This window comes from Drosophila santomea, chromosome 2R (genome assembly GCF_016746245.2).
Source record: "Drosophila santomea strain STO CAGO 1482 chromosome 2R, Prin_Dsan_1.1, whole genome shotgun sequence".
NCBI lineage: Eukaryota > Metazoa > Arthropoda > Insecta > Diptera > Drosophilidae > Drosophila > Drosophila santomea.
In genome coordinates, this window is record NC_053017.2 from 20,037,412 (window position 1) to 20,058,859 (window position 21,448).

General features: G+C 47.2%; 7 protein-coding genes across 8 annotated transcripts; 2 read left to right on the plus strand and 5 right to left on the minus strand.

Annotated features, from left to right (window-relative positions):
- Positions 1-112: 112 nt before the first annotated feature.
- LOC120446911 (putative helicase mov-10-B.2) lies at positions 113-6,634 on the minus strand. The gene is made up of 5 exons (XM_039628147.2): positions 6,097-6,634; positions 2,959-2,995; positions 2,760-2,902; positions 1,841-2,700; positions 113-1,674 (listed from the first exon to the last, which is right to left on the minus strand). Exons 1-5 carry the CDS (start codon positions 6,138-6,140, stop codon positions 203-205), a joined length of 2,556 nt encoding a protein of 851 aa, XP_039484081.1. The 5' UTR covers positions 6,141-6,634; the 3' UTR covers positions 113-202.
- Positions 2,960-6,090, plus strand: LOC120446910 (general transcription factor 3C polypeptide 3). The gene is made up of 2 exons (XM_039628146.1): positions 2,960-5,012; positions 5,062-6,090. Exons 1-2 carry the CDS (start codon positions 3,261-3,263, stop codon positions 5,917-5,919), a joined length of 2,610 nt encoding a protein of 869 aa, XP_039484080.1. The 5' UTR covers positions 2,960-3,260; the 3' UTR covers positions 5,920-6,090.
- Positions 6,635-6,775: 141 nt separating the features above from the next.
- On the minus strand, positions 6,776-12,044 carry LOC120446912 (spondin-1). The gene is made up of 5 exons (XM_039628148.1): positions 11,767-12,044; positions 8,749-9,143; positions 8,226-8,687; positions 7,943-8,168; positions 6,776-7,889 (listed from the first exon to the last, which is right to left on the minus strand). The coding sequence occupies exons 1-5, from the start codon at positions 11,951-11,953 to the stop codon at positions 6,868-6,870; spliced, it is 2,292 nt and encodes a 763-aa protein (XP_039484082.1). The 5' UTR covers positions 11,954-12,044; the 3' UTR covers positions 6,776-6,867.
- Positions 9,234-11,564, plus strand: LOC120446914 (protein teflon). The gene is made up of 3 exons (XM_039628152.2): positions 9,234-9,702; positions 9,765-10,816; positions 10,876-11,564. Exons 1-3 carry the CDS (start codon positions 9,333-9,335, stop codon positions 11,389-11,391), a joined length of 1,938 nt encoding a protein of 645 aa, XP_039484086.1. The 5' UTR covers positions 9,234-9,332; the 3' UTR covers positions 11,392-11,564.
- A 147-nt stretch (positions 12,045-12,191) lies between the features above and the next one.
- Positions 12,192-17,262, minus strand: LOC120445747 (uncharacterized protein KIAA0930 homolog). 2 transcript variants are annotated; one of them, XM_039626325.1, is made up of 7 exons: positions 16,700-17,262; positions 15,870-16,036; positions 15,391-15,813; positions 14,880-15,327; positions 12,882-14,204; positions 12,620-12,769; positions 12,192-12,558 (listed from the first exon to the last, which is right to left on the minus strand). In XM_039626325.1, the coding sequence occupies exons 1-7, from the start codon at positions 16,815-16,817 to the stop codon at positions 12,518-12,520; spliced, it is 2,670 nt and encodes an 889-aa protein (XP_039482259.1). In that variant the 5' UTR covers positions 16,818-17,262; the 3' UTR covers positions 12,192-12,517. The 2 variants fall into 2 exon arrangements, with proteins under 2 accessions (XP_039482259.1, XP_039482260.1); XM_039626326.2 differs by lacking the exon at positions 12,882-14,204 and having other exon boundaries at positions 16,700-17,259.
- Positions 17,263-17,583: 321 nt separating this feature from the next.
- LOC120445749 (SET domain-containing protein SmydA-8) lies at positions 17,584-19,299 on the minus strand. Its single transcript, XM_039626327.2, has 4 exons — positions 19,212-19,299; positions 19,023-19,151; positions 17,836-18,964; positions 17,584-17,781 (listed from the first exon to the last, which is right to left on the minus strand). The coding sequence occupies exons 1-4, from the start codon at positions 19,274-19,276 to the stop codon at positions 17,611-17,613; spliced, it is 1,494 nt and encodes a 497-aa protein (XP_039482261.1). The 5' UTR covers positions 19,277-19,299; the 3' UTR covers positions 17,584-17,610.
- Positions 19,300-19,343: 44 nt separating this feature from the next.
- LOC120445750 (SET domain-containing protein SmydA-8) lies at positions 19,344-21,274 on the minus strand. Its single transcript, XM_039626328.1, has 3 exons — positions 21,112-21,274; positions 19,797-21,060; positions 19,344-19,712 (listed from the first exon to the last, which is right to left on the minus strand). The coding sequence occupies exons 1-3, from the start codon at positions 21,162-21,164 to the stop codon at positions 19,563-19,565; spliced, it is 1,467 nt and encodes a 488-aa protein (XP_039482262.1). The 5' UTR covers positions 21,165-21,274; the 3' UTR covers positions 19,344-19,562.
- Between the last annotated feature and the right edge of the window lie 174 nt (positions 21,275-21,448).

Genomic DNA, 21,448 nt, shown 5'->3' on the forward strand with positions numbered 1-21,448 from the left:
AACAAAAACTTCAGGTTTACAGATGGCATAGCTTAGAATATTTGGTGCTGTCTGAGCATCCAATAAATTAGATTTGGTTTCATTACATCTCTTCTAGAGGTTCATCTTATGGACACGATAATGCCTTAAACTATTACATTGAACTTTTCGGAGTCTGTCATTTTCAACTTAGCCTACAGCTTATTCATAAGTCTTACAAATTCTACAGTTTCATTTTTGACACTAATTTAGAGAGAGATTCAGCGAGCTGTTTCTTCTTGTGTTGCGGTTTGATTTGGTCAATGGCCACACAAATGTGCGGTGGCATTCTGGCATACCAAGGAGTAAGCTCCTCATCCTCCGACTCACAGCCCGATTCCTCATCTGATTCATCTTCCCCAGTGTCAGGCAGGATACACGGTATCTGCTCGGAACCCTTCTTCTTGAAGAGATATGTGCCTTGTTTTTTACACTCCTTGATTATGAACTGGAAGTCCCGATGATGACGAAGGGTGACCGGATTGCCAACCAGGATCAGCAGTGCCTTAGCTCTTGACAAAAGAACGTTCACACGGCGACGATTGCGCATGAATCCCATGTTTGCAAAGGATCGAACCAAACTTGCTATGATTATGGTCTTTTCGCGACCCTGATAGCTCTCCACGCTGCCCACCTCCACATTCGATAGTCCCTGGTTGTGGAGTAGCTTGGTAACAACCTTACCCTGAGCGGTATACGGCGCAACAATGCCGATGTCCTCCTGTCTCACTTTCTTTCCGCTTTTTAGGCCATCTTTTATCAGGCGATTTACATACCAACATGTTACTTCCGCCTCCAGATGATTGTAAGAGCTAGTGGAGTGCTGCTCCCGTTTGGTTACTCCATGAGTAGCCTGAAATATTATCGGGAACTGTGGATTGGGCAGAACGCTCCAGTTAGCGGCTAGATTCACATCCACAGAGCGTGCCTGAGGGATCAGCTCTCCGTTATAGTAGAGCTCATTAAACAGGCCCACAATCTGAGGATGGGATCGATAGTTACGACGTAGACGCGTCTGCAGGGTGCGATCGTAGTTTCCGTTTTCATCAACTTTGTAGCAATCGGATCGTAGGAGCCTTTCCATTAGAGACTGGCTTAATCCCAGAGATGCAGCTCGATTACTCTTTATCACGGCGCAGAGTTGCTTATGATCTCCGGACAGGATCACATGGCAATCCGCCGTCTGCTTTATACCCATTATACCGATCAATGTCTCGGGTTCAGTGGCAGCTCCCGCCTCGTCGATGAAAATGTGGGTGAAAAAGTTGTGCTTGCCGAGGTTATCAGTGACCAAGCGACCCACTGTGCAGAGCGTGGCCACCGTTATGCCGTACTCCAGAATATGTGAAACTCCAAGGTGTTTGTAAGTGCGCTTCGAGCAATTGGAATTCTTCAGCAGCAGCGCCGGCACGGACTGAAGACCCTTGTGATAAATGGAGAGCGAGTACACGCGGATCAACTGGTGATCCTTCTTTGGCAGCCCCTGTCGGGCAAAGTGCTCCTGAAGCCGGGTGTTGCTTTCAATATACTCGCAAAGCTTCAGGGCGATTGTGTCGCAGGCCGAGTTCGAGCCGGCGGTTACAAGGATACAGCTTTGTGGTTTTTGAAGGCGCAGCTGTAGAATGGTCTCCACAATGGTAGTGGTTTTGCCAGTGCCTGTAAAACGTAGTAGTAGTCATATATAGAGAAATAATAATAATATCTGCAAAATAATTTACTTTATGAAAGATGCTGAGGATGTAAGAGAGATAAACTGCACCCTAGCACAATTTTAGCACAATGAAAATACACTTTTTTTAGACATCAAAATCATCATTAATACCTGGTGGTCCGAACAGAATGTATGGTCCCTGAGTACTTGGTCCCGCAACAATGCGTTGTACGGCCTCTAACTGCTCTGCGTTAGAATATATGGTCGAATTTAGAAGGGAGAGTGAGGTCGGAGTAGCTGGCTGTTGTGGTGGGTTCGCTTCCATCCAACTAGGACATCTGCCGCCGTTCTTCTGGGAAGTGGACACCATCTGCGTCAGCCAACTGGGAAACGGAAATAGGTAGCGGCGCACCAAGGGGCTCTCCTGGAGCAACATGAGTGCGCGATACATGTATCGCATTGGAGTTCGTTTGGAGCGAATTATGGCGTAGAAGCGCTGGCCTGCAAAAACCGCTTCGTTTGGGCAATTTCCACGGCTAAAGCGCACGTGAACAGTGGTGCGGCTGACCTGCTCCACACTGGCCACAGGGCGGTGCAACGGATCGGTCGGGCTTAAATTTTCGTGAGGATGCGGAAGCAGGGCCAGCACCAACTGCTTAGGTAGTGGAGATCCCAACCGGCTGGACATGGGCACCAGCACCACTTCGTCCAGATTGGGAGCAACAAAGTCCTCTGCATTCACTCGCGTGCCCTTGAGAGCAATTTTATATCTCAGCTTGGAGACCCGCTGCACAGACACATCAGCTTGGATAAGTTGAGCGTACAGCTCCATGCTGGAAAGATCCTCGATCGTTAGCAGCGTTTGCATCACGGAGCATACATTGTAAAACTCCAAGCGTTTGGTATGCAGAAAGTCTTCGAACATAATATTGTTTGCGATCAAATCGGTGTCTGCGAATTCAGTAGCCAGAGCCTGCAGCATTTCCTTACTTGGCGGATAAATTGGCAAACTGCGCATCAGGGATAAAAGTCTGGAGAGGATTTTCATCAGTTGGGTGATCTAGTAGGTACATACGCAACAAATACTCACTTCTTTTGTTTTTGCAGAGGATCACATTGTTTGGCTTTGTCGTCGTCGATGGCCATGTATTTCAAAAGAAACATGAACGTAGTTTTTTCATTGTTTTCCCAATTACCTCTATCTAGGGACATACTTGATAGCTGCTGATCTAACTGAAATCTCCAGAAGTATAGTCTCCTATTGACTTGCTCTTTACTTAAACACTCACCGATTCCAAATTCTCTACTTTATGCATTGTTGGGTTGCTAAAAGTAAGACACACAGATTAAACCACATAAATTGAAACAAAAACGGGGAAGACTGCGCAGCTTTTCGGAGAAAAACAAATTCGCGGAGATTTCAAGTTCCGTTAGTTTCCTAGAGGCGGAAAAATTGGCGCAAAGCTTGCGCCACTGAATTCATCGATATAATCGTGCGATAGTCACTTTGCTGGGCAGCATTGTTCAAGCGATAGCTGGATTTGTACCATCGCTAATCCGGAGATTTGTTTACAAAATAGAATCGAAGGAAATGGCCGATTCCGATTCGAACGAGGTCCTAATTGAGGAAATAGACAGCAACGATGTGCCGGAGAACGAGCTGGAGCAATTCCAGGAGACGGAGCCGTTGCGTGTGGTGGACATCATCGACTGCGACAATGACGGCGAGCGGCGCTGCTCCTCCGCGGATGACGAGGAGGAGGGTGCGCTGATTAAGCGCTATGTGCAGGGTGTCCAGTGCCTGGAGTTCCCGGACTTTTGCACCAAGCTGGAGGCCAGCGACGAGGATGAGGAGGGCAATGATGGGGAGCCTGGTGAAGCGGCCGGCAGCGTTGAGAAGCCGAGCACTTCGGCGCAGGCCAAACCGCCGCCGGAACAGTCGACGAGTGGTGGTCGTTCTGGGGGAGGTGGCTTTCGGAAAAGCCAACTCAGCACCGCCCTGCAAGGACTGATGGGCGAGGCGAACCTGAGCTTTGTGTACGGCCGCTATGAAACAGCAGAGCGCATCTGCATGGAGATCATCCGACAGAATCCTCTGGCCAGTGAACCGTTCTACACGCTGGCCGAGATCTATGAGAACCGTGATGAGGTCAAGTTCCTAAACTTCTCGACACTGGCGGCCCACTTGAATCCCCAGGACCGGGACATGTGGATACGGGTGTCTGATCTGCTGGTGCAGCAGGGCAACTTGGCGCGTGCCCGTCTCATCTACACAAAAGCCATCAAAATGCTGCCTAAAGTGTATCAGCTCCGGCTGCGAAAGGCGCAGCTGTTGCAAAAAATGGGCGAAACCAATGCCTCCATGTTTACGTACTTAAAAATGCTGCCCTTGATGCCGCCAGATGAGTGGAAAATGTGTCTGAATACGGCCAAAAACGTGGCCCGGTACTTTCATGTGCTGGAGAAGCACTCGCTTGCCCTGGAGGCCATGGAGGGGGCGTACAGTGTTTGTGGGGCGCGATTTAGCCTGGAGGATATCAACATCTACCTGGAACTGTTGATCCTGAACAAACAGTATGCCAAGGTTCTTCGGTGCCTGCGGGAGCGCACCAACTTTGAGCTGGAGAACGACCAAGAAGAGAGTCTGGAGCTCATATACTTCTGCGAGATCCCAGATGACTACGTCCCCGAGCTGCGGGCCAAACTCTGCGTCAGTCTCATCCACATGCGGGCTCACCATCTGCTGGGCTACCTTATCCAGAATGTCCAAGAGCACATCACTCTGACAACGGATCGCGTCGAGCTATACATGGACATTACCGAGGCTCTGATGCAGGAGCACAAGTACGCCGAAGCCATTGCGCTGATGAGTCCCATAACCGATGGCGACACCGTAGAGTGCCCGGCATTTGTCTGGCTGCGTCAGGCCGAGTGTCTTCGCCAGCTAAACCGAACCAACGAGGCCATTCAGAGCTACGAGAAGGTGGTGCAATTGGCGCCCTTCTGCTACGACGCACGGTTCACCCTTTCCGCTTTGCTAAAACAGCAAGGCCGGCACGAGGAGGCTGTTCAAGCATTGGAGCAACCGGGCGAGACTGAGGGCCAGCCGCTAATTGCCCGCCTGTTGTATGAGAGATGTGTGATGCTACAACAGATCGGGCGCATTGAGGAGTTCTTGGATGTGGGATATGCCCTGCTCAGTCGGCACTCGATCAAGCTGTACAACCGCGAGGAGATGATGGCGGCCGCAAATGGAGGCAGTGCTTACAATTCGGAGAGCCTCAAGACCATCATCCAAATGAGGAGCAAGGCGGTTGACAGCTCTGCGGAGCAGGAACTTCAGGTGAGAAATGCACCCAATATTAAATATTTGCCAAACCATTTTCTTGAAGGATCCTGCCAAAAATGCCGCCAGCGAGACCTCCGATCTGACCGTCAAGGATGAATTTGATCTCTTTCGGGAGCTGGTGCGTACGGCTTTTAAGCATGGCATGCACAGCGCCGCTGAGAAGATCTGCTTTGCCATGGTGACCACAAAAAGATTTACCTACTACCATCACGAGATCGAGAGAATTATGGTACTGACCTGCTACTACAACGACGACTGTGCAATAGCCTTCTCCTATCTGAGAGAGCTGATCGCCAAACAGCCCAGCCAAACTACGCTGTGGAACATGCTATCGCTGATGATTCAAAAGGGTGACGAAGTGCGTTATTATCGCTATATGCGCCGCCTGATGCAACGACATCCGGTAGATACAAAACCGATGCGAATCTTCCAGGGCCACTATCACCTCAACTGTGCATCCTTTAAGTATGCTCTGAACATCTACATGCCCATTCTGCGCGAGAATCCCGATCCACTGGTGGCCCTCTGCATAGCCGTTGCCTTTAACCAACTGTCGCTGCAGAAGAAGGTGCTCCGCAAGTCGGCTGCAGTGGCACAAGCCGTGGCCTTTGGCCAGCGCTACAAGGAGTTACGATCTGCCGGCCATGAGTTAACTGATTGTGCCGCCCAGCAGGAGATTTTTTACAACATCGGACGTATCTATCACCAGGCCAACATCCTTCACCTGGCCGTGGAGTACTATGAAAAGGCACTGGCCGTGCCCGTGCATCCGCTAATTGCGGAGCACGAGTCTACCCTTGGTCTGCAGCACGAAGTGGCCTTTAACCTGCACCTCATTTACCGAGCCAATGGTAACAAGTGGAAGGCACGACAATATCTGATGCGATACTGCGTGGTTTAATCAGCGGCGTTAATGAATTGTTACTCCACTAATAGGTTTAAAGAGGTTGTACAAATATTTGTATTCAAAGGCTCGTTAAACAAATATTGAATTTCGTTTGACTAAACAGACTATATTCGTACATGTTAGACTTTCTGTATATATTGAACTAAAATACTTATAAACGCATTCACTCACCTTTGCGATTGCACTATTCTCTGTTTTGTCAAACGTGATCCCATTTAAATATATTCAGGGAACACTTAAAATTGATTTAAAAACTGGACGCGATGTACGTGACTGAAGTGTCTTTTTAGTAATGAAAGCAAGCCTCGGTCGTACGCCATATTTATAAACATAAAGTTAAGAATACCATAAAGGGAAATCCCATTATATGCTTGCCTTATCACAAAGAAATTATATTTCAAGTGCAGCCGATGTACATTGGGACTTCGAGTTCGTCATTACATTGGCTTCTGTATTAGTATAGATTTTATAGCTTAACACTTATTTATTGGCTAGAATGGAACTTAGTCATCTCAAGGTGGTTGCTGATCTTTGTGAAGCGGAAAGAAAGCTTTAAGTGATCGAGGGGAAATCCATGGATGATTTCCTAAACAATTTCACGTTTTAAAACGCGATAAGTCCACAGTTTATGTATGATGATTTTTTATAGAAAATATATATATTTGTTAAATGATTGTCTTTTTGAAAATAATTTTTGTAATTGTGCAGTGTAAAAGTGCCAGCTTAACGCAAGCATCCACTTGATAGCTAGCAATCATATTTGCATAGTCAGCATTCTTACAATTCAAATATATAAAAATAAAAAGCTATATCTACAATGGGATAGTAAAACCATCTTATTCTACAATTGTTACAAGTTACTTTGATAAACTTTATTAAGAAAATGTCTTAATGACTCCAGAGGAGAAACAATTTAAAAATTGTGATGAACGAAGAATCGCCTTAGCACGCCGGCATGGAGCAAGGACGTGACTTAACCAGGCGCTTGGAGCACGGCTGACCGCCATTCTGGGGATCGCTGACCACGTAGCGATGGCTCTCGGAAACTCCGACTCCGCAACTAACGCTGCAAGATGACCAGGCGGACCAGTCCGACAAGACGCAGGCCCTGGGCTGATCCGATCTTGAGGAATAAGGTGACCTAAGCACGTTGCACGTATTCAGGCAGTCGTTCTCCGTGAGGAAGTTGTTCCGGTTGCCACGGCATCCTCCGTAGCTGAAGGAGCCGCAACGCTGGCCCTGAGGATCGTAGGCATACCGCATATAGTTGCCCCGACAGGGACCCGCGTCCGGTGGCTGTACACATATGTCCTTGGCCTGTTCCGCGTTTATGTGGCAGTCCGTGGGATTGACGCACTCCTTCTGCTGGTACAGCTCCATGCGTCGCGTACAGTTCTCCTTATCGGGTCCGGTCTCCAGCAAAAGCACCCGAGTGCGAATGGTACCTCCTCGACCACAGGTCGAGCTGCACGGACTCCAGTCGCTCCACTGGCTGGTGGGGCATTGCGGATCAGGGAGTTCTACCTGCTCGTACGTACAATCCGGCCGCATGCATTTGTTCTTCTCCACTATGGTGATATGGGGGCATCGCTTGCGTCCCAAATGATGGACAAAGGTGCGCGTACGCATAGTGATGCCGATGCCACAGCTGGCCGAGCACTCGGACCACACGCTCCACGGCGAGGTCTTGCATAGACCGGCTCCCTCGCCATTGCTGCCCACCAAGGACTGCGAGTTGGCCAGATTCTCGCCCTCATCATCGTCACGATCCTTGAATGGGGCTGAGCCATCGGCACATTCGGGTATGGCGGCCACGCACATTTCCTTGGACATCAGTTGGCGGTTGCATTTGTTCTGATCCGCCGCCGCGGGATACAGGTATTGCCTGCTGCGCATGCGGATTCCCTTGCCGCAGCTCACGGAACAAGGGCTCCAGGCGGAGTAGTCGCTCACTCGGCATTCGGCTGGAAAACGATTGATAAGATGGGAATGTTGGTGTCAAGGAGACCTAACCTACCTCTGGTGTCCTGCTCCTCTGCATCATCGGACACCTCCAGCTGGAGAGCCTGCAGGAACTCGTCATCGCAGTTCCGGGAGACAATCTTCTCACGTCTTAGGTACAGCTTAGCAAGTGGTGTCATCTCACGGCTCTTGGGATCGTAAAATGGAGCCCTAGGATCCTCGGGATACATTGTGGTGATGCGATACATCCTTTCCGGAGGCTGCGTCTCCGAGTTGGGTGACTACAAAAAAAAAAATTTATTAAATATTTGGGGGATGGAATATCTATTGAATATTACCATATAAGAGATGCCGCTATCAGTGCCCGCATCCCATGGAAACAAATCAAAGTCCATTGACTCCTTCCAGCTGCAATCCTCAGTGCAGAGATCCAGACCACTGATGCCCACCACCCAATCGGGGGAAGGACCAAACATGGACACTAGCGACACCTTCGGGTGCTTACGATCCACCCGGAACTTGGAGGACGTGTTCTGATTGACGTTCGGGTACCACAACCCAGCGGCCTTAATGAGAGTGCGCAACTTGGGACCATTTGCCCGCAGCTCCGTTTCTAGAGCACTCGGCGAACCCCACTCTGCCAGAGAACGGAATCCTGCGGTGGCTATGTGGTTCTCGCCCCAAAAGGAGAAGTTTGACTCGTGCGATGCGCCAATCACGTCAGAGAAGTGGGTTAACCAGATGGCGAACGGATAATCCTTGGGGTGGGTTTCATTTGACCAGATTCCCTCGAAAACAAACTGAATTGGTAAGAAAATGAATTGGAGATCCAAAAAATATACACGGTATTTCCCGACTTACGCTGTATTTGGCTTCATCGCAGGCGCAGCATTCTTTTTGAGCAGCAACTGCATCAGGCTTTCGTTCACAAATCACGGTGGACAGGTTGCCATCGTCAGCGAACCAGGCTCTCGGACCCTCGTAGACCATTGCAGACAAGGACACACAGCCAGAGCCGGACTCCGGGGCCACCCACATAACCTGGACTTCTGTTTTGGGCAGGTCGTCCGCCTCGGAAACAGTGTTCACGCATCGGTCATTGAACTGGGTCAGGGAGTCACTAAACAGCTGGAAGCGACCCACTCGCCGGGGAGTAGCTGCCAGGGGTCGGCGAGCGCCAGTGTGTGCCTCCGCAGCAATGGTAAAGTGGGTGAAATGCTGGACTTTCAAGTGAGTCCGCGATCCAAGTAGAAGTACTGCCAAATATTTCAAATTTCGATACAAAAACTACTTATCGATTATCAGGAATCGATGCCATAATTTCTAGCACTGTAATCGATACATTAAAGTACCTATAGTTATCTCGCTCTTTCAGCCCTCTTTTAAGACGACGCGCGATTGTAATTTGTTAATATTATTTAGTTTTTAGTTCTGTGATTTTGATTATGTCTACGTTTCTGGACATGCTATCGGGGAGCCAGTGCGTCAGTCTGGAAAAGTGCGGCGATGTGGTGGTCTCGACCAACGACTGTATGATTGCACTTTACTGTCACTTCTGCCGGGACCTTTTCACACAACTGCCGGAGTTCTTGAGACACCTCCAGGGCGCCCATTCGGATGTGCTTCACTTCACCAAGGAGCACAATGTGTACAGCGTGGAGGAGCTTATGTCTGGTGAACAGGAGGAAGCCCAGGAGGATGCCCAGTCGGTGGGGCACAACAGCAGCAGCGGTGACTCCAGAGGACTGGCGAAATCAGAGGATTCCAGAGCAACCGAGGCGACCGAGGATAATTCGGACAACAGCCCAGTTAAATGTAAGCAAATGGTGGCACAGCTTTTTTAAAGTATCACTTAGCCCATTACCTATCCCCTACAGCTGAACAAAAAGGCAGTCAGAGTGAAATAAACCTTCTGGCAGAAGTGACAAACATTTTATTGCAAACCAAAGAGAAGGAACATATTAATAATGAACTAAAACCCGAAAATGGCGGATTCAAAGGACCCCGCAAGAAGGCTAATAGCGAGAGCAATTCTCTAAGGATATGCAATCTCAAGAGTCACACTATTGCAAGGACTTCGAGAAAGCGAATGAGCATTATAAAGAACCGCATCCTACGAGTTATTGACAGTGATTTGTCTGCAAAACATGAAATGAAACCTAGTGAGCCCAACTCCAAACTCCTTATAACTGAGCCCATCCAAGAAGCTGGAATATGTTTTGAAACTCCGCCTAAGCCCATACCGAGCTCATCTAATTTAAGTGTGCGAAAGTCTTCATTAACAGAGGCAAACGTCTCACTGGCACACACCAACTATGCCGCAAAGAAAACAACGCCTAAACTGCCTAAGCTACTAAACTGTGCACCAAAGCCCATTTTACCTAGTCAGCAAGCTCAGGTTCATTCCGGTTCAAGTGGAATACATGAAATTTATCATATCTCCAAAGCAGCTAGTCAAGTACCAAAAGAAATGAAATCATTCCCTATAGAAATAACCCAAATAGATGTTTTTCCACCACCTAATATATTGCCTGAAACTTCAACTACTTCCGACAAAGAGGAGGATGTCAATGCCCCAGTGGAGAATAACAACGCCCAAAATCTGCCAAAAGATAAACCTAAAAAGTTTTTCAAAAAGCGTGGCGAATTATGGATGAAAAATGAAGGCAAAATAACAAAGTCAAAAGTAAACCCTATTATTGTAAAACGGGTGCAGACCTCCAATGTCAAATCTAGTCCAGGCAAAACTCAAATACGATCTAGTGACAAAACTAAATGTTTTGCTTCTGAGTTCAACAGCACAAAGAATCGCAAGTTAAAGATGGAAAATTTCATCGCCCTAAAAAAGGAGGACCCCTGCTCTATCAGAAGTATTCGTTTAAACAAAATGGCAACAATTGGCAACTGCGAAATATTAAAAGTCGTTGGAGTAAGCACTTGATACGAATCATTGCACATTTCACAACTCATTTTTTTAATCCTTTTTAGTTGCCGGCAATCACAGATAACCAGATCGAGGATACATTATTGCAAGACGAGTTAGAAACGATGCGAAAAAAGGCAGATCAATTTAGCAAAATCTACAGGAAGTATGATTCTATATGGAATTATAGGAAAATTTTTCCGCCAGGGAAACCGGAACATATTTCTCAGAAAATGTTCGCTTTAACTAGAGAAGTAAACCAGACAATGGGATGCAACCTGCCTAACAGCGCTATAAAAAGCATCATTAATCAGATTTCTGTTTGGCATTACAATATATATACAAAATATATTGTATTGGATACCATTTCGGAAACAGCCCGATATACTTTAAATCTATTCTCGTTTTTACCTGTTAGTTTTGCCTACTTCTGCAAATGTTGCGACGATATTTTCACCTTAAACGAAGACTACATAAGGCATTTGGTGTCTCAACAAGCTCGGTATCAGTGCACAAAATGCATTAAAACATTTAAGTACCAGGGACACTATGATAAGCATATGCGAACCGTTCATCCTTGAGCAACTATGTGCCATTAACGATTCGTTATAATTGAATTTTTCAAACACTACATAAAGTTATGTATTTGTAAAAGAGGATTCCAGAAAATGTTAAAAACCAATTTTTGTAAAAAACATTACAACTTCATTTCGATTAACATTTTCTAATAAATCACCACGTTTTGTAAACTAAATACGTTTCAGTTTCTTCATCATTATAATAAGATTAAGTACGTATTAATACATAAAGCATTATCATAATAGCAGCTGCACTGACACGATGGACCCGACCACCATCTGCTCTGGATTCTCTTATCGTCTCGATGGCTTTTGTTTTTAGTTCTCAAGTGACCCCCCCGATGATTACGAAACCAGCTAGCTACCTTCCCGACTTACAATTATATGTCATGCCGGGCACATATCCGTTGGGTCCATCGGCCACAATTAATTTGTATCCATTGTCGCCGCGTGTGCGTCGACCGTGGTTCAAGTGGGTGGGCGCCCGGGGACATGCGGTGACCGTACTAATTGTCAGCCAAATCACAACGGCGAGGCGGATGAGCAGCGGCAGCGATTGCCCCATCTCCAGTGCTTTATTTCCCGCGTTATCACTTGACTCGATTACCAAGCTCAACTGCAGCAACGACCGTTTCAGGCGAGACTCAAAAACAGACTAATCAAGCCGGAGAGGCGATAGACGTATCTTTAAGTCGAACGGCGACCCGATGTCGGATGCTTCGGGAACTCTGATTACAGTATTACTGGTGCGATGGTCTTGACTTTCATCCATTGGCCTCTTGAATAATTCCTATTTCGTCTCGTGTCTTTTCTATTCGGTATATATTTCGTGGTATAAATGTTGCCGTACAATTTACAAACAATATTACAATTATATATTTTCATATCATCGGTAACAGAGTTCACTATCGTAGTTTGTAGTTTATAAATTTGTAGGTTTGCTTTCCGCTCACGAAATAGTACGATTCGTGAGGTTGCGCTTTAGGAAACTCAACATTGGTCGAGAACATAGCAAATATACTGATAAATCAAACTGGGACTGATCACACAGTTGGCATTCGATCGATAAATAGGGAATACACGTGAGAACTATAAAGCATATAAATCACAATTGCAGATTAAGTTAATACTAAAAGGTCAGAATAGGTGTTTCCCGGTGATCCAAGAGATCTGAAAGAGTATTTTACATTAGATTGGCAAATGTTTTTAATCGTGTCTTCTAAAATCTCACCTTTTGCAATGCTCCACCAGGGCAGTGTCACATAAGTGAGGAATGCATTGAGCGGCGTCGACTGCTGTCTTCTATTCTCCTTCCAGAAATGAAAAGATTGCGTGAAGCCTCGACTAGTCCACAGGGGATTATAAGCGCCATCGTCGAGCTCTAAAAGTACATGAGGCACACAACATCAGTTTATGTCAGTCAGAATTATTAAGATCTAAGTACATGCGTTACAGAATATCAATTGAAGTTGAAATAAAGCCTAGGAAATAACCTTTTATTGCCTTTTTGGGCACATCGCACCAATAGTAGATGTTAGTGCCATCGGGTGTTCTGCGCTTGGGCACCAAATGCAGCATCTTGCTGACGTGAGCCTGTTTGGCTGTTCTCGGAAGAGTAGCACTGGTGACCTGCTCGTTGCCATTGGCCACATCCAGCATGGGTGTTAGTTCCGTGGGCGATATCACGTTTGTGATGTCGCTCTGCTCGTTCTCATTGTTCTCGTCCGGCTGCAGCGGATGATTCTCCGGCTCCACTGGCAAGCCGACACACTTTTCAAAACGTTTTGTCGGGTTCTTGGGAGAATCCACCACCGGCAGCTCTTCTCGTCCGCGCACACTAATCATCAGCTTGCTGTCGCTCTCACTTAGGAGGACCATCTTGGCAGCTCCAACTGCTTCAGATTCACTTCCATTCAGCGAGGTAGCATCATCGGCGATCTCGTACTCCTCCGTTTTGGAAGTGTCGGGCCTTGGATTGTTATTATTAACAGCTTTCTTTTTAGCTGCATCAATCGCTTTGCCCTTGTCCTTTTCCTTCTCCTTGTCGCCGCATTTGTCCTTCTCCTTCTCTTTGCCGGCTTTAAGCCGCTTCGGCGACATCTTGGCCAGAAAGTTGGTCGCTGAACCGTTGACCTTCTGATTTGAAGACTTCTTGTCGTTCTCCTTGTTTTTATCCTTTTCCTTCTCCTTGTCTTTCTCGAGATCCTTGGCTTTGGCCGTGCGCAGTCTTGGAGGTATAATCCTTTTGGTGGCCACCGGGAGACTGGTCCTGCGATCAGCGGCACTCAGGGAGGCACTCCTCGTAATGCTTCCGCCCTGTTGCTTGCGTTTGGTCTCCGATGGTAGCCGGAAACTGCTTCTTTTGCCCACGAGCAACTCGCTCTCCACACTTAGGATGCTGCTCTTGGGCTTGAGACGGGTGGGCCGCTTGTCGGGCATCTTGGCCAGGCAGGCGGGCGACTCGTTGGACGGATCCTCGCAACTGGGGCAGTATACCTCGGACATTTCCGGTGTGTCCGTGTTCTTGGCCGACGCCCAGCGCTTCTTACACTTTTTGCCACCAAAGCAATTGCAGCCCGTGGTTGAGCTTTGACCAGTACCGCTGTTGTCGCCGGCAACTGTGACCTCCACGGCGGCACTCAATGGGGGCGGAGTAACAGCAGGAACAGCGGCTTCCGCTGGAGCAGAGGAAGTACTCTCACTGGGAGATTCTTGGGGTAACTTTTCTTGGTCACCAGTCGCGAGTTTGTGTGTCTCGCAGTTCGGATTTGGGTGCAGTTTTGCCGCAGAGGCCGAGAAAGCAGGACGTTGCTGATCTACAAGTAGATAGATCGGTTTTTGCGTTTTAAAAGCATATACATCGACACACATGTACAACCGAGGATCGGCCCAAGCAACTTAATCGGTAATTGGCAACAGAAAGCAGTGGAAATAATAAGCCAGAATAGGGAAACACAAATAAAAACTAGGGGATCGATCGATACCAGGTGGATGAATGGATGTCTAATGAATATACAGTCACGCCACCAAACAATTTCTAATGGGAATTGGGAATTGGGAATTGGGAAAATGGTCGGGACTGCGGAATGTGGTGAACGATTCCCGTTTAAACCAAAATCCAGTGTCAAACTAAAAGCCAAACGGAATATAATTTTGGTTGTCCTGGTAGTGTATTTTTTGTCCTGCTTTCTCGGCAATGTCTGGTGTTCTCTTTATATATATACTCTGGAGTCGTTTTTGGGGGCACACTTAAAGTATATATATAAATTTGATAGTTGGAAGTTGTAAAAGGAAAATCAATGGAACGACAACACATTACGAGAAGTAAATCAGGAGTATGAACGAAAATGAAAGGAGCAGGCGGAAAAGCAGCATTAACTACGGCAACAACTTTAAGCAGTAATTTGTACAATTCTAAATATCATGCAACTAAAGGATGCTCAAATGAAGAGGAAACAAAGAGGAATAAAGAAGTAAATGTTCAAACTGACCGTCGCGCAAATCTCCAGCCTCGATTTCTGACACCTCGCTAGCCAGCGAGTCCAGTCCCTCGTTCTCCGATCGCGCCTTGGCGCCCACACTGGGACTGGTGCCACTGCCCACCATATCCTGGTTATTCGAGTTCTTCGTACGCCACCCGTAGCGTGAGAAGTTATTGAGATTGGCGCTCGGATCGCTGAGTCGTCGCTGATGTCGATAGGTGCAATAGTCGTCGTTCTCCTCCTCCCACTCGTCCCACATGTCCGTGGCACAGAACCCCGGCTCGCTGGTGGGTGTCTCCACACCGGATCCTTTTGGCTTGGTCACCGCCATCTCGGCGTGGCCCTTTCCCTGAGGTCCCTTCATCCGGACAAACTCACAGCGCGTTTGGACACCAGCTCCACTGCTGAACAGGCCAAAGGACATGCGTTGCGCCACCTTGGAACTCAGACTGGATTGCTATGAAGCGATAGGTACAAATTAGGACAGGGTAATACAGAGTGTATTTCGGAATGCTCATACCCTGGCATCGTACACCTTTTTCAAGGCATCATAGCGAATGGACCCCAAGAAGATCACCCCTTGGACGGCTCCATCTTTGTCGTTGGCCACCAGCTCGACGCACACCATCTCCCCGTCGCGCACCAAGATGTCGCTGAACACCTCGTCGAAATTATCGACCATAAAGCAGATGTGCGGATACGTGATCTCCTCGCCCTCGCCCTTGGTGTCCATCTTCCGACGACTGGGACTTGCGTAGACCCTTTGCGAATGCCTTCTCAGCACTTGCAACTCCTTGGGCGACGTCCTGGTACAAATGGCCAGTGTCAACGTGTAATCGAACTGATGAATGACCATGTTGAGATAAACCGTCTCCTCCCAGTCCACATCGGGATCGCCGATGGGCAGTTTGCGCGAGTCCTTGCGGAATACCTCCACCTCAGTCTGTTTAAAGAGCACAATATGTTCAATGGCTTTTTGTGGTTATTCCTGATGCTTACCTCAAATTTTGGCATGTGGCGAGAGGAGCTCTTTACGTGCTTTTTGCGCACGAAGAAGAGCAAGTCGTCAGAGTCGATGCTGTGCACGGGCTCTGTCTGGAAGAGGAAATGGCGCACAAACAGGTCCGTCCAGTAGGTGGTGCCCTGTAGGACCACGAAACCGCCATCTAAAAGACATGGTTAAAGAGTAATTTGATTATAGATAGTAAACGTTTTGTAAACTTCAGTTATGAAATCAAATAAGATGGAAGTATATATGCATGTGCTTGAGTGTATCATATAATTTGTAATATAGAATTATTATGCCCAAAAGCGTTGCTAAGCTTCTCAAATATAAACAATATAAAAGTACACCAGAAAGATATGGAACGAATTGCTACCCAGATTCTATTTTATTAATCATCAAATTATTTAACGTATTATATACAAATTAAAGAAAAGTAATAGAATAGAAATTCTTTTTTCAATCATAGTTCTAGGAATCTTATGCTTCAACCCAATCCTAAGGATTTTGAGGTCTTGTGGGGAACTGGGGGATGCTGATGTTGATGTTGACCGACAGGTGAACAGCTGTTTGCGGTTTTCCCATACTGACATTTGGGCCGATAAAAGTAAAAGCCGCTTATGTAAAGGAAAACAAAGAGGTTGGCCAAAACTGGGGCGGAAAAGGCAAGCACAAACACAGGCGCACCAGAAGCACACACACAAGCACACACATCCTTAGGGGTTGCCCTGTGTGACAAATCGATAAAGTGCAAATGTAGACAAATTTTCCCTGCTATTTGGAACAAATTGGGGAGCTCTGAAGTTGGGTTTAGGGCTATACCCACCATCCTTGAGCAGCTGGCGCATCTCCTTGGTGCGCTGGAAGTTGATGTCCTCCAGGAGCTGCTGCAGAGGCGTCTGGGAACCCTTCAAGAGGGCGGCGGCGGCACTGGCGAGGGCCATCCTAAAGGGTGATTTCCACGGTTCCGCGCTTCCGGATGACGAATGTCGATGTAGAATGGTGAGTATTACTATTTCACAACGTCCAACACATTACGGCCTTTGCGGGGGTGGCGGCAGCGATGCGGAGACGCGGCTAGTGATGTATATATTGCAGCATTTGTTGTTGCTCCACGGTTGGGAATTTTTCGCTGTCGCAGAATCAAGCGGTGCAGAGGAGCACCTTATCTTCACGGCACATGCAAATCGCAACTGAGCAGCAAACCATCGTTTTTCCCCACTTGAGGGTTGTTTTATCCCTTATTTGCGGTGCATACCCCATCTGTGTTATCAGTCATCAGCTGTTTTCTTAATTTCACAGCTTTCTTGTGTTATTTATTTGGAAATGTCGAAAATTCCACGGTTAACTCTTTTGTCTAGCTGAGCTTTTATTGTTTAATGCAAAAAAAGATAAATAACAATAAATAAACTCAGTAGTGTTGCAAAAGCGGTAAATAAAACGATAACAGCAAGCTTGCCGTTAATCGAACAACAAGCTCAATGTAAGTTATCGAATTTAAATTTAATTAAAACTCAAGTAATACGTCATAGTGCAAATTCTGATTATGCAGATTTTGGAATCCTATAAAGCTAAGTTGTAAATAGTTCCAGTAATAGCTAAAGCAAACTAGTTGCTTGTAACTTTTTGTTCATTACTTTTGACAAACTTTTATTTGACTTGAAGTTAAACTCAAGTAATATAGTATCCTGTTTCCAATTCAAAAACTAGTTTTAAACCAAAAACTCGTAGATCTTATTAATTTACCACATCGTCATCAGATTCTCGAAGATTTTTTATATCATCCTGCAGCTCCTTCAGCTCTCGGAGCATTGATCGCGTCAACTGACCCTCTGGAGTGGCCAGTGGCTCAAATAGAAGCATTCGCAGGGACTCCCGCAGCATGACCTCAACTCGTTCCAATTCCGCCTGGAAAAAATGTAATTAAGGTAATATTAAGAAATAAATCCAGGACATTCCCACCAAAAGGTCGTTGGCACTATGCTCCATCTCTGTATACATTTTTCTGGCCAATTCGGCTTGAGTGTTGGCCAGTTCATAGAGGGCGATAGCCTTTAATCTGGAGATTCCAGGGGTTACGACCTTGAGTACCAATAATATCTCCTGGCACAAACGAATTTTCCGCTCATAGACCTTCTTATTTGGTCGGGTTGCCATGTTCTGAAGGATCTGTCGCAATATAGAAGCGATATTTTGCTTTAGGTCGAGCATTAGGAAATGATTCCGATGCAGAAGGCGACTCAACTTGGCCAAGAGGAGCTCCAGCCTGTAAATATCATCCCTTGCGTGGAATATCTCCTCTTTAGCCCGCTCCAGCATATTCGCTACAAACTCCTGTTTCAGTGTATGCTCCGGATTTAGAAGGCACTGCCAAATTCCCGTATTCGGCTGACGGACTATGTAGCCACCCGTGCAGGAGCAGTGGCTGCACATGAAACTGCTCATGTGTGTTCCCAGCTCGGTGGGATCCTGGCACCGCGGACAGGTGCAGTCAAAGCACTTGCCCTCCTTCAGAATTTGGTGACGCTCCTCGGTGCCTAGGAGCACATTGGTGTAGCAATTGTAAAGGATCTCTCCGGCGGCTATAAACCGATTGGCGTAGACCTTTATACGTCGCTCGTCATCGATTGAGATGACCAGGTTGGGCATGCAGCTGTGCGGAAAGAGTCCCGCCCTACGATACAGTCCTCTCATGGCGCCACCCGACTCCGGAGCCCTTATCTCATAGGCATTTACGTCCAGGATGCCAAGCAAGCCCTGCACTAAGTCCTCATCCGCCGAGCCTCGTAGTTGTTTTAGCACTCCACCAGAATCTAGAGGAGCAAATGCGTGCTCCTGGTAGCTTTTCCAGATATCGGTGCCTCTTCTACTCGCCAGTTGGGAGTCCATTTGAGACATTTCCTCGTACAAGGGCAGGGTTTCCTCGTGCTCTCTTAACAGCAGACATTTCAGAGCTGACTGGATTTCGGTGTGTTCCTTTCTCTGGAGCAGCTCCACCTGGTCGTTGGACAAATTCATTTCAGCAAGACTTCGGCAATCGCGCTCATCATGATCCGAGCAATCTTCACACAAAGCCAAAAGACGGCACTTTCTAAAGGGTTTACATAAGATTCGCAAATGGATGACAAATTTGTATGGAGTCCACCTACCTACAAAAACTCTGGGTTAGCATAAAGCACTTGGAGCAGCGTCTATCACCGATTTGGGGTAGGACTACGATGGGATTCTCCAGCAGCAGAGTCTCGCCAGCCCGAAGATTACAGAGGGCAACCACAAATCTTCAAGGAAAGATAACCCATAGGGGTTAAATATATAAAATGGGTTATAGATGCACCCACCTGCCCAGCGTGTCATTCTGCTTTATTTCGCACTTCCTTGCAAAATCGTCGGTTACTGCGGCCATTCTCTGTTCCCGTTCCCTTTGGCTACCTTTGGCATACTGACAACACAACCAGCGCCATGCTGGCAACTTATTTTTAATTGAACGACAATTCTTTATTTATTTCTTGGTCAATGATTCCCCCACCCAACCAAACGTTGAACCATGTCGCCGGTACACAATGTAAAAGTGGCAACAACTGAAGGGAGCGCATTGTGTTCGCTTCCCTTCCACTAATCAAATTTGTTTTATATTTAAAATCGCCACAGCAGTGGCACAAAGCGGATACATGATACCTAAAGTGGGTATACTATCTGCCGTATTTCTTCAAATCGGACTCAATCCGCTCCAGCTCCATCGAAATCCGGTCCGCAAGATAGCCTTCTGCCGAGTTTTCGGGCTCAAAGCGAAGTAGGTCCATTGCTTCCGTGGCCACCAGACTTGCGGTCTTTAAATGAGCCTGTCAAAAATACGTATTTAATAATTTGAATTTTAAAACTGGGATATACTTGAATTAAATGTTCAACATATTTATTTTACTCACCACATATTCCTTTTTATTCAGATCACTTTCGGCGAATTGCAATTCCACAAGCTCCACCAAGGCCAGCAAATACTCAAACAGACCAATGGCATACAACTTGGAGATGCCTGGGACCACAGCCCGACAGACGGGCAGTAAGTCGGAGCAGAGTTCCACCCGGCGGGCGAGGAGTTTTTTGCAAGGCTGGTCCATGGAGTTCATTAATGCGGCCGCTCGCAGAATACTGGCAATGTTCTGCTTGATATCCAGCAGCATGAAATGATTGGGATGCAGCAGTGGCCCGTACTGGGTCAGCAGGGCTTCATAGACCTGCAGGTCACCCATGGCGTCTACCAAGGCTGATCCGACTTCGGCCTGTAGTTCGTGGACTTCGGCAGCGGTTAGCAGGGCTTTACAATCCGGGCAGCGCCAGTCTCCCAGTTTTCCATTTGAATCAATCTCGCAAACTGAAAATCCGCCACACTCCTTGCACTTCAAGCTGCTCATATGGGTGCCCATCTCAGTTGGATCCAGACAGCGCGTGCAGGTACACTCCAGTCTCCTACTTAGACGCAGTTGGTGTTGTCTCTGACTGGTGCCCATCAGCGGATTGGTGTAGGAGTTGTATATAATGTCGCCGGGCTGCAGGGGAACCGCCGCATATAGCTTCATGTTGAACTGTTCATCCAATGCGACCACCGTGTTCGGAACGCAGTGATGCGGCAAAGTAGCACCCCAAACGAAAACTCCCTTCAAGGTATCACCATCCTTGGCGGTCACCTCGAAGGAATTACTGTCGATACGTATGCAGTGAGCGTGAAGTACATCCGAAGTCAACTGCTGAGTGGGTAGACAATCCACTAGGCCACACTCCATTAGAGGACGCACCACTAGCTCCTCGTGCTCTTGCCACATTCCTTCTCCGTCGCGGTAATCACCCAGATTTATAGGCACACCAATGAGCATTTGGCAATCTGCTTGCGTATTAGGATTCTCCAGCAAGAGGAGGAGCTTTAGAAGGCCACATATGCCAAAATTCTTAACAAGAATATCCTTGCAGAGGGCTTTCCCCGCCCCGCTGGCGAAAAACTCGCACTCGAATTCATCATGCTGGCTGCAGTCCATGCAAAGGGGAAATACCTGACACCTTCGGCATATCACATAGGATTCCTGAAGGCACTGGGCGCACTTTAGCTGATGGCATTCCCAGTGCGGGGCTACGAGCAAGGGTCGCTCCTCCAGTATAGTATCTCCCGGTTCGATGCTTATACTAGCCACCAGATGCCTGCACAGGAATATAAGTTAATTATTGCTTTAGAGAGCTGTTTGAACATACCTGCCCAGCTTCTCATCGTGAGCCTGCTGAATATTTTCGCCAAATTCTTGCATCGATTACGTCTGTTGCGTGGCGAGCAAAGTGATTTAGTGATTTTGCCTACGGGGTCGTGGCTTGTTGCTCGTCTACCCACCTAAAACGCACTGAGCAATTATAAATATACTCTGCAGTGCTGCTGGCTGAGGAATATCCCTCTTTTTCAGGAGCCCTGTCGTATTGCTAAGTAGTTTTGCTAATTGCGTGCGTAGCTCGAACGAGATGATGATTTATTTATAGAATCACTCGTTTGGAGGTGGTGATGCCGCACTAAGGTGTTTACTTTTTACTTTATTTTCCC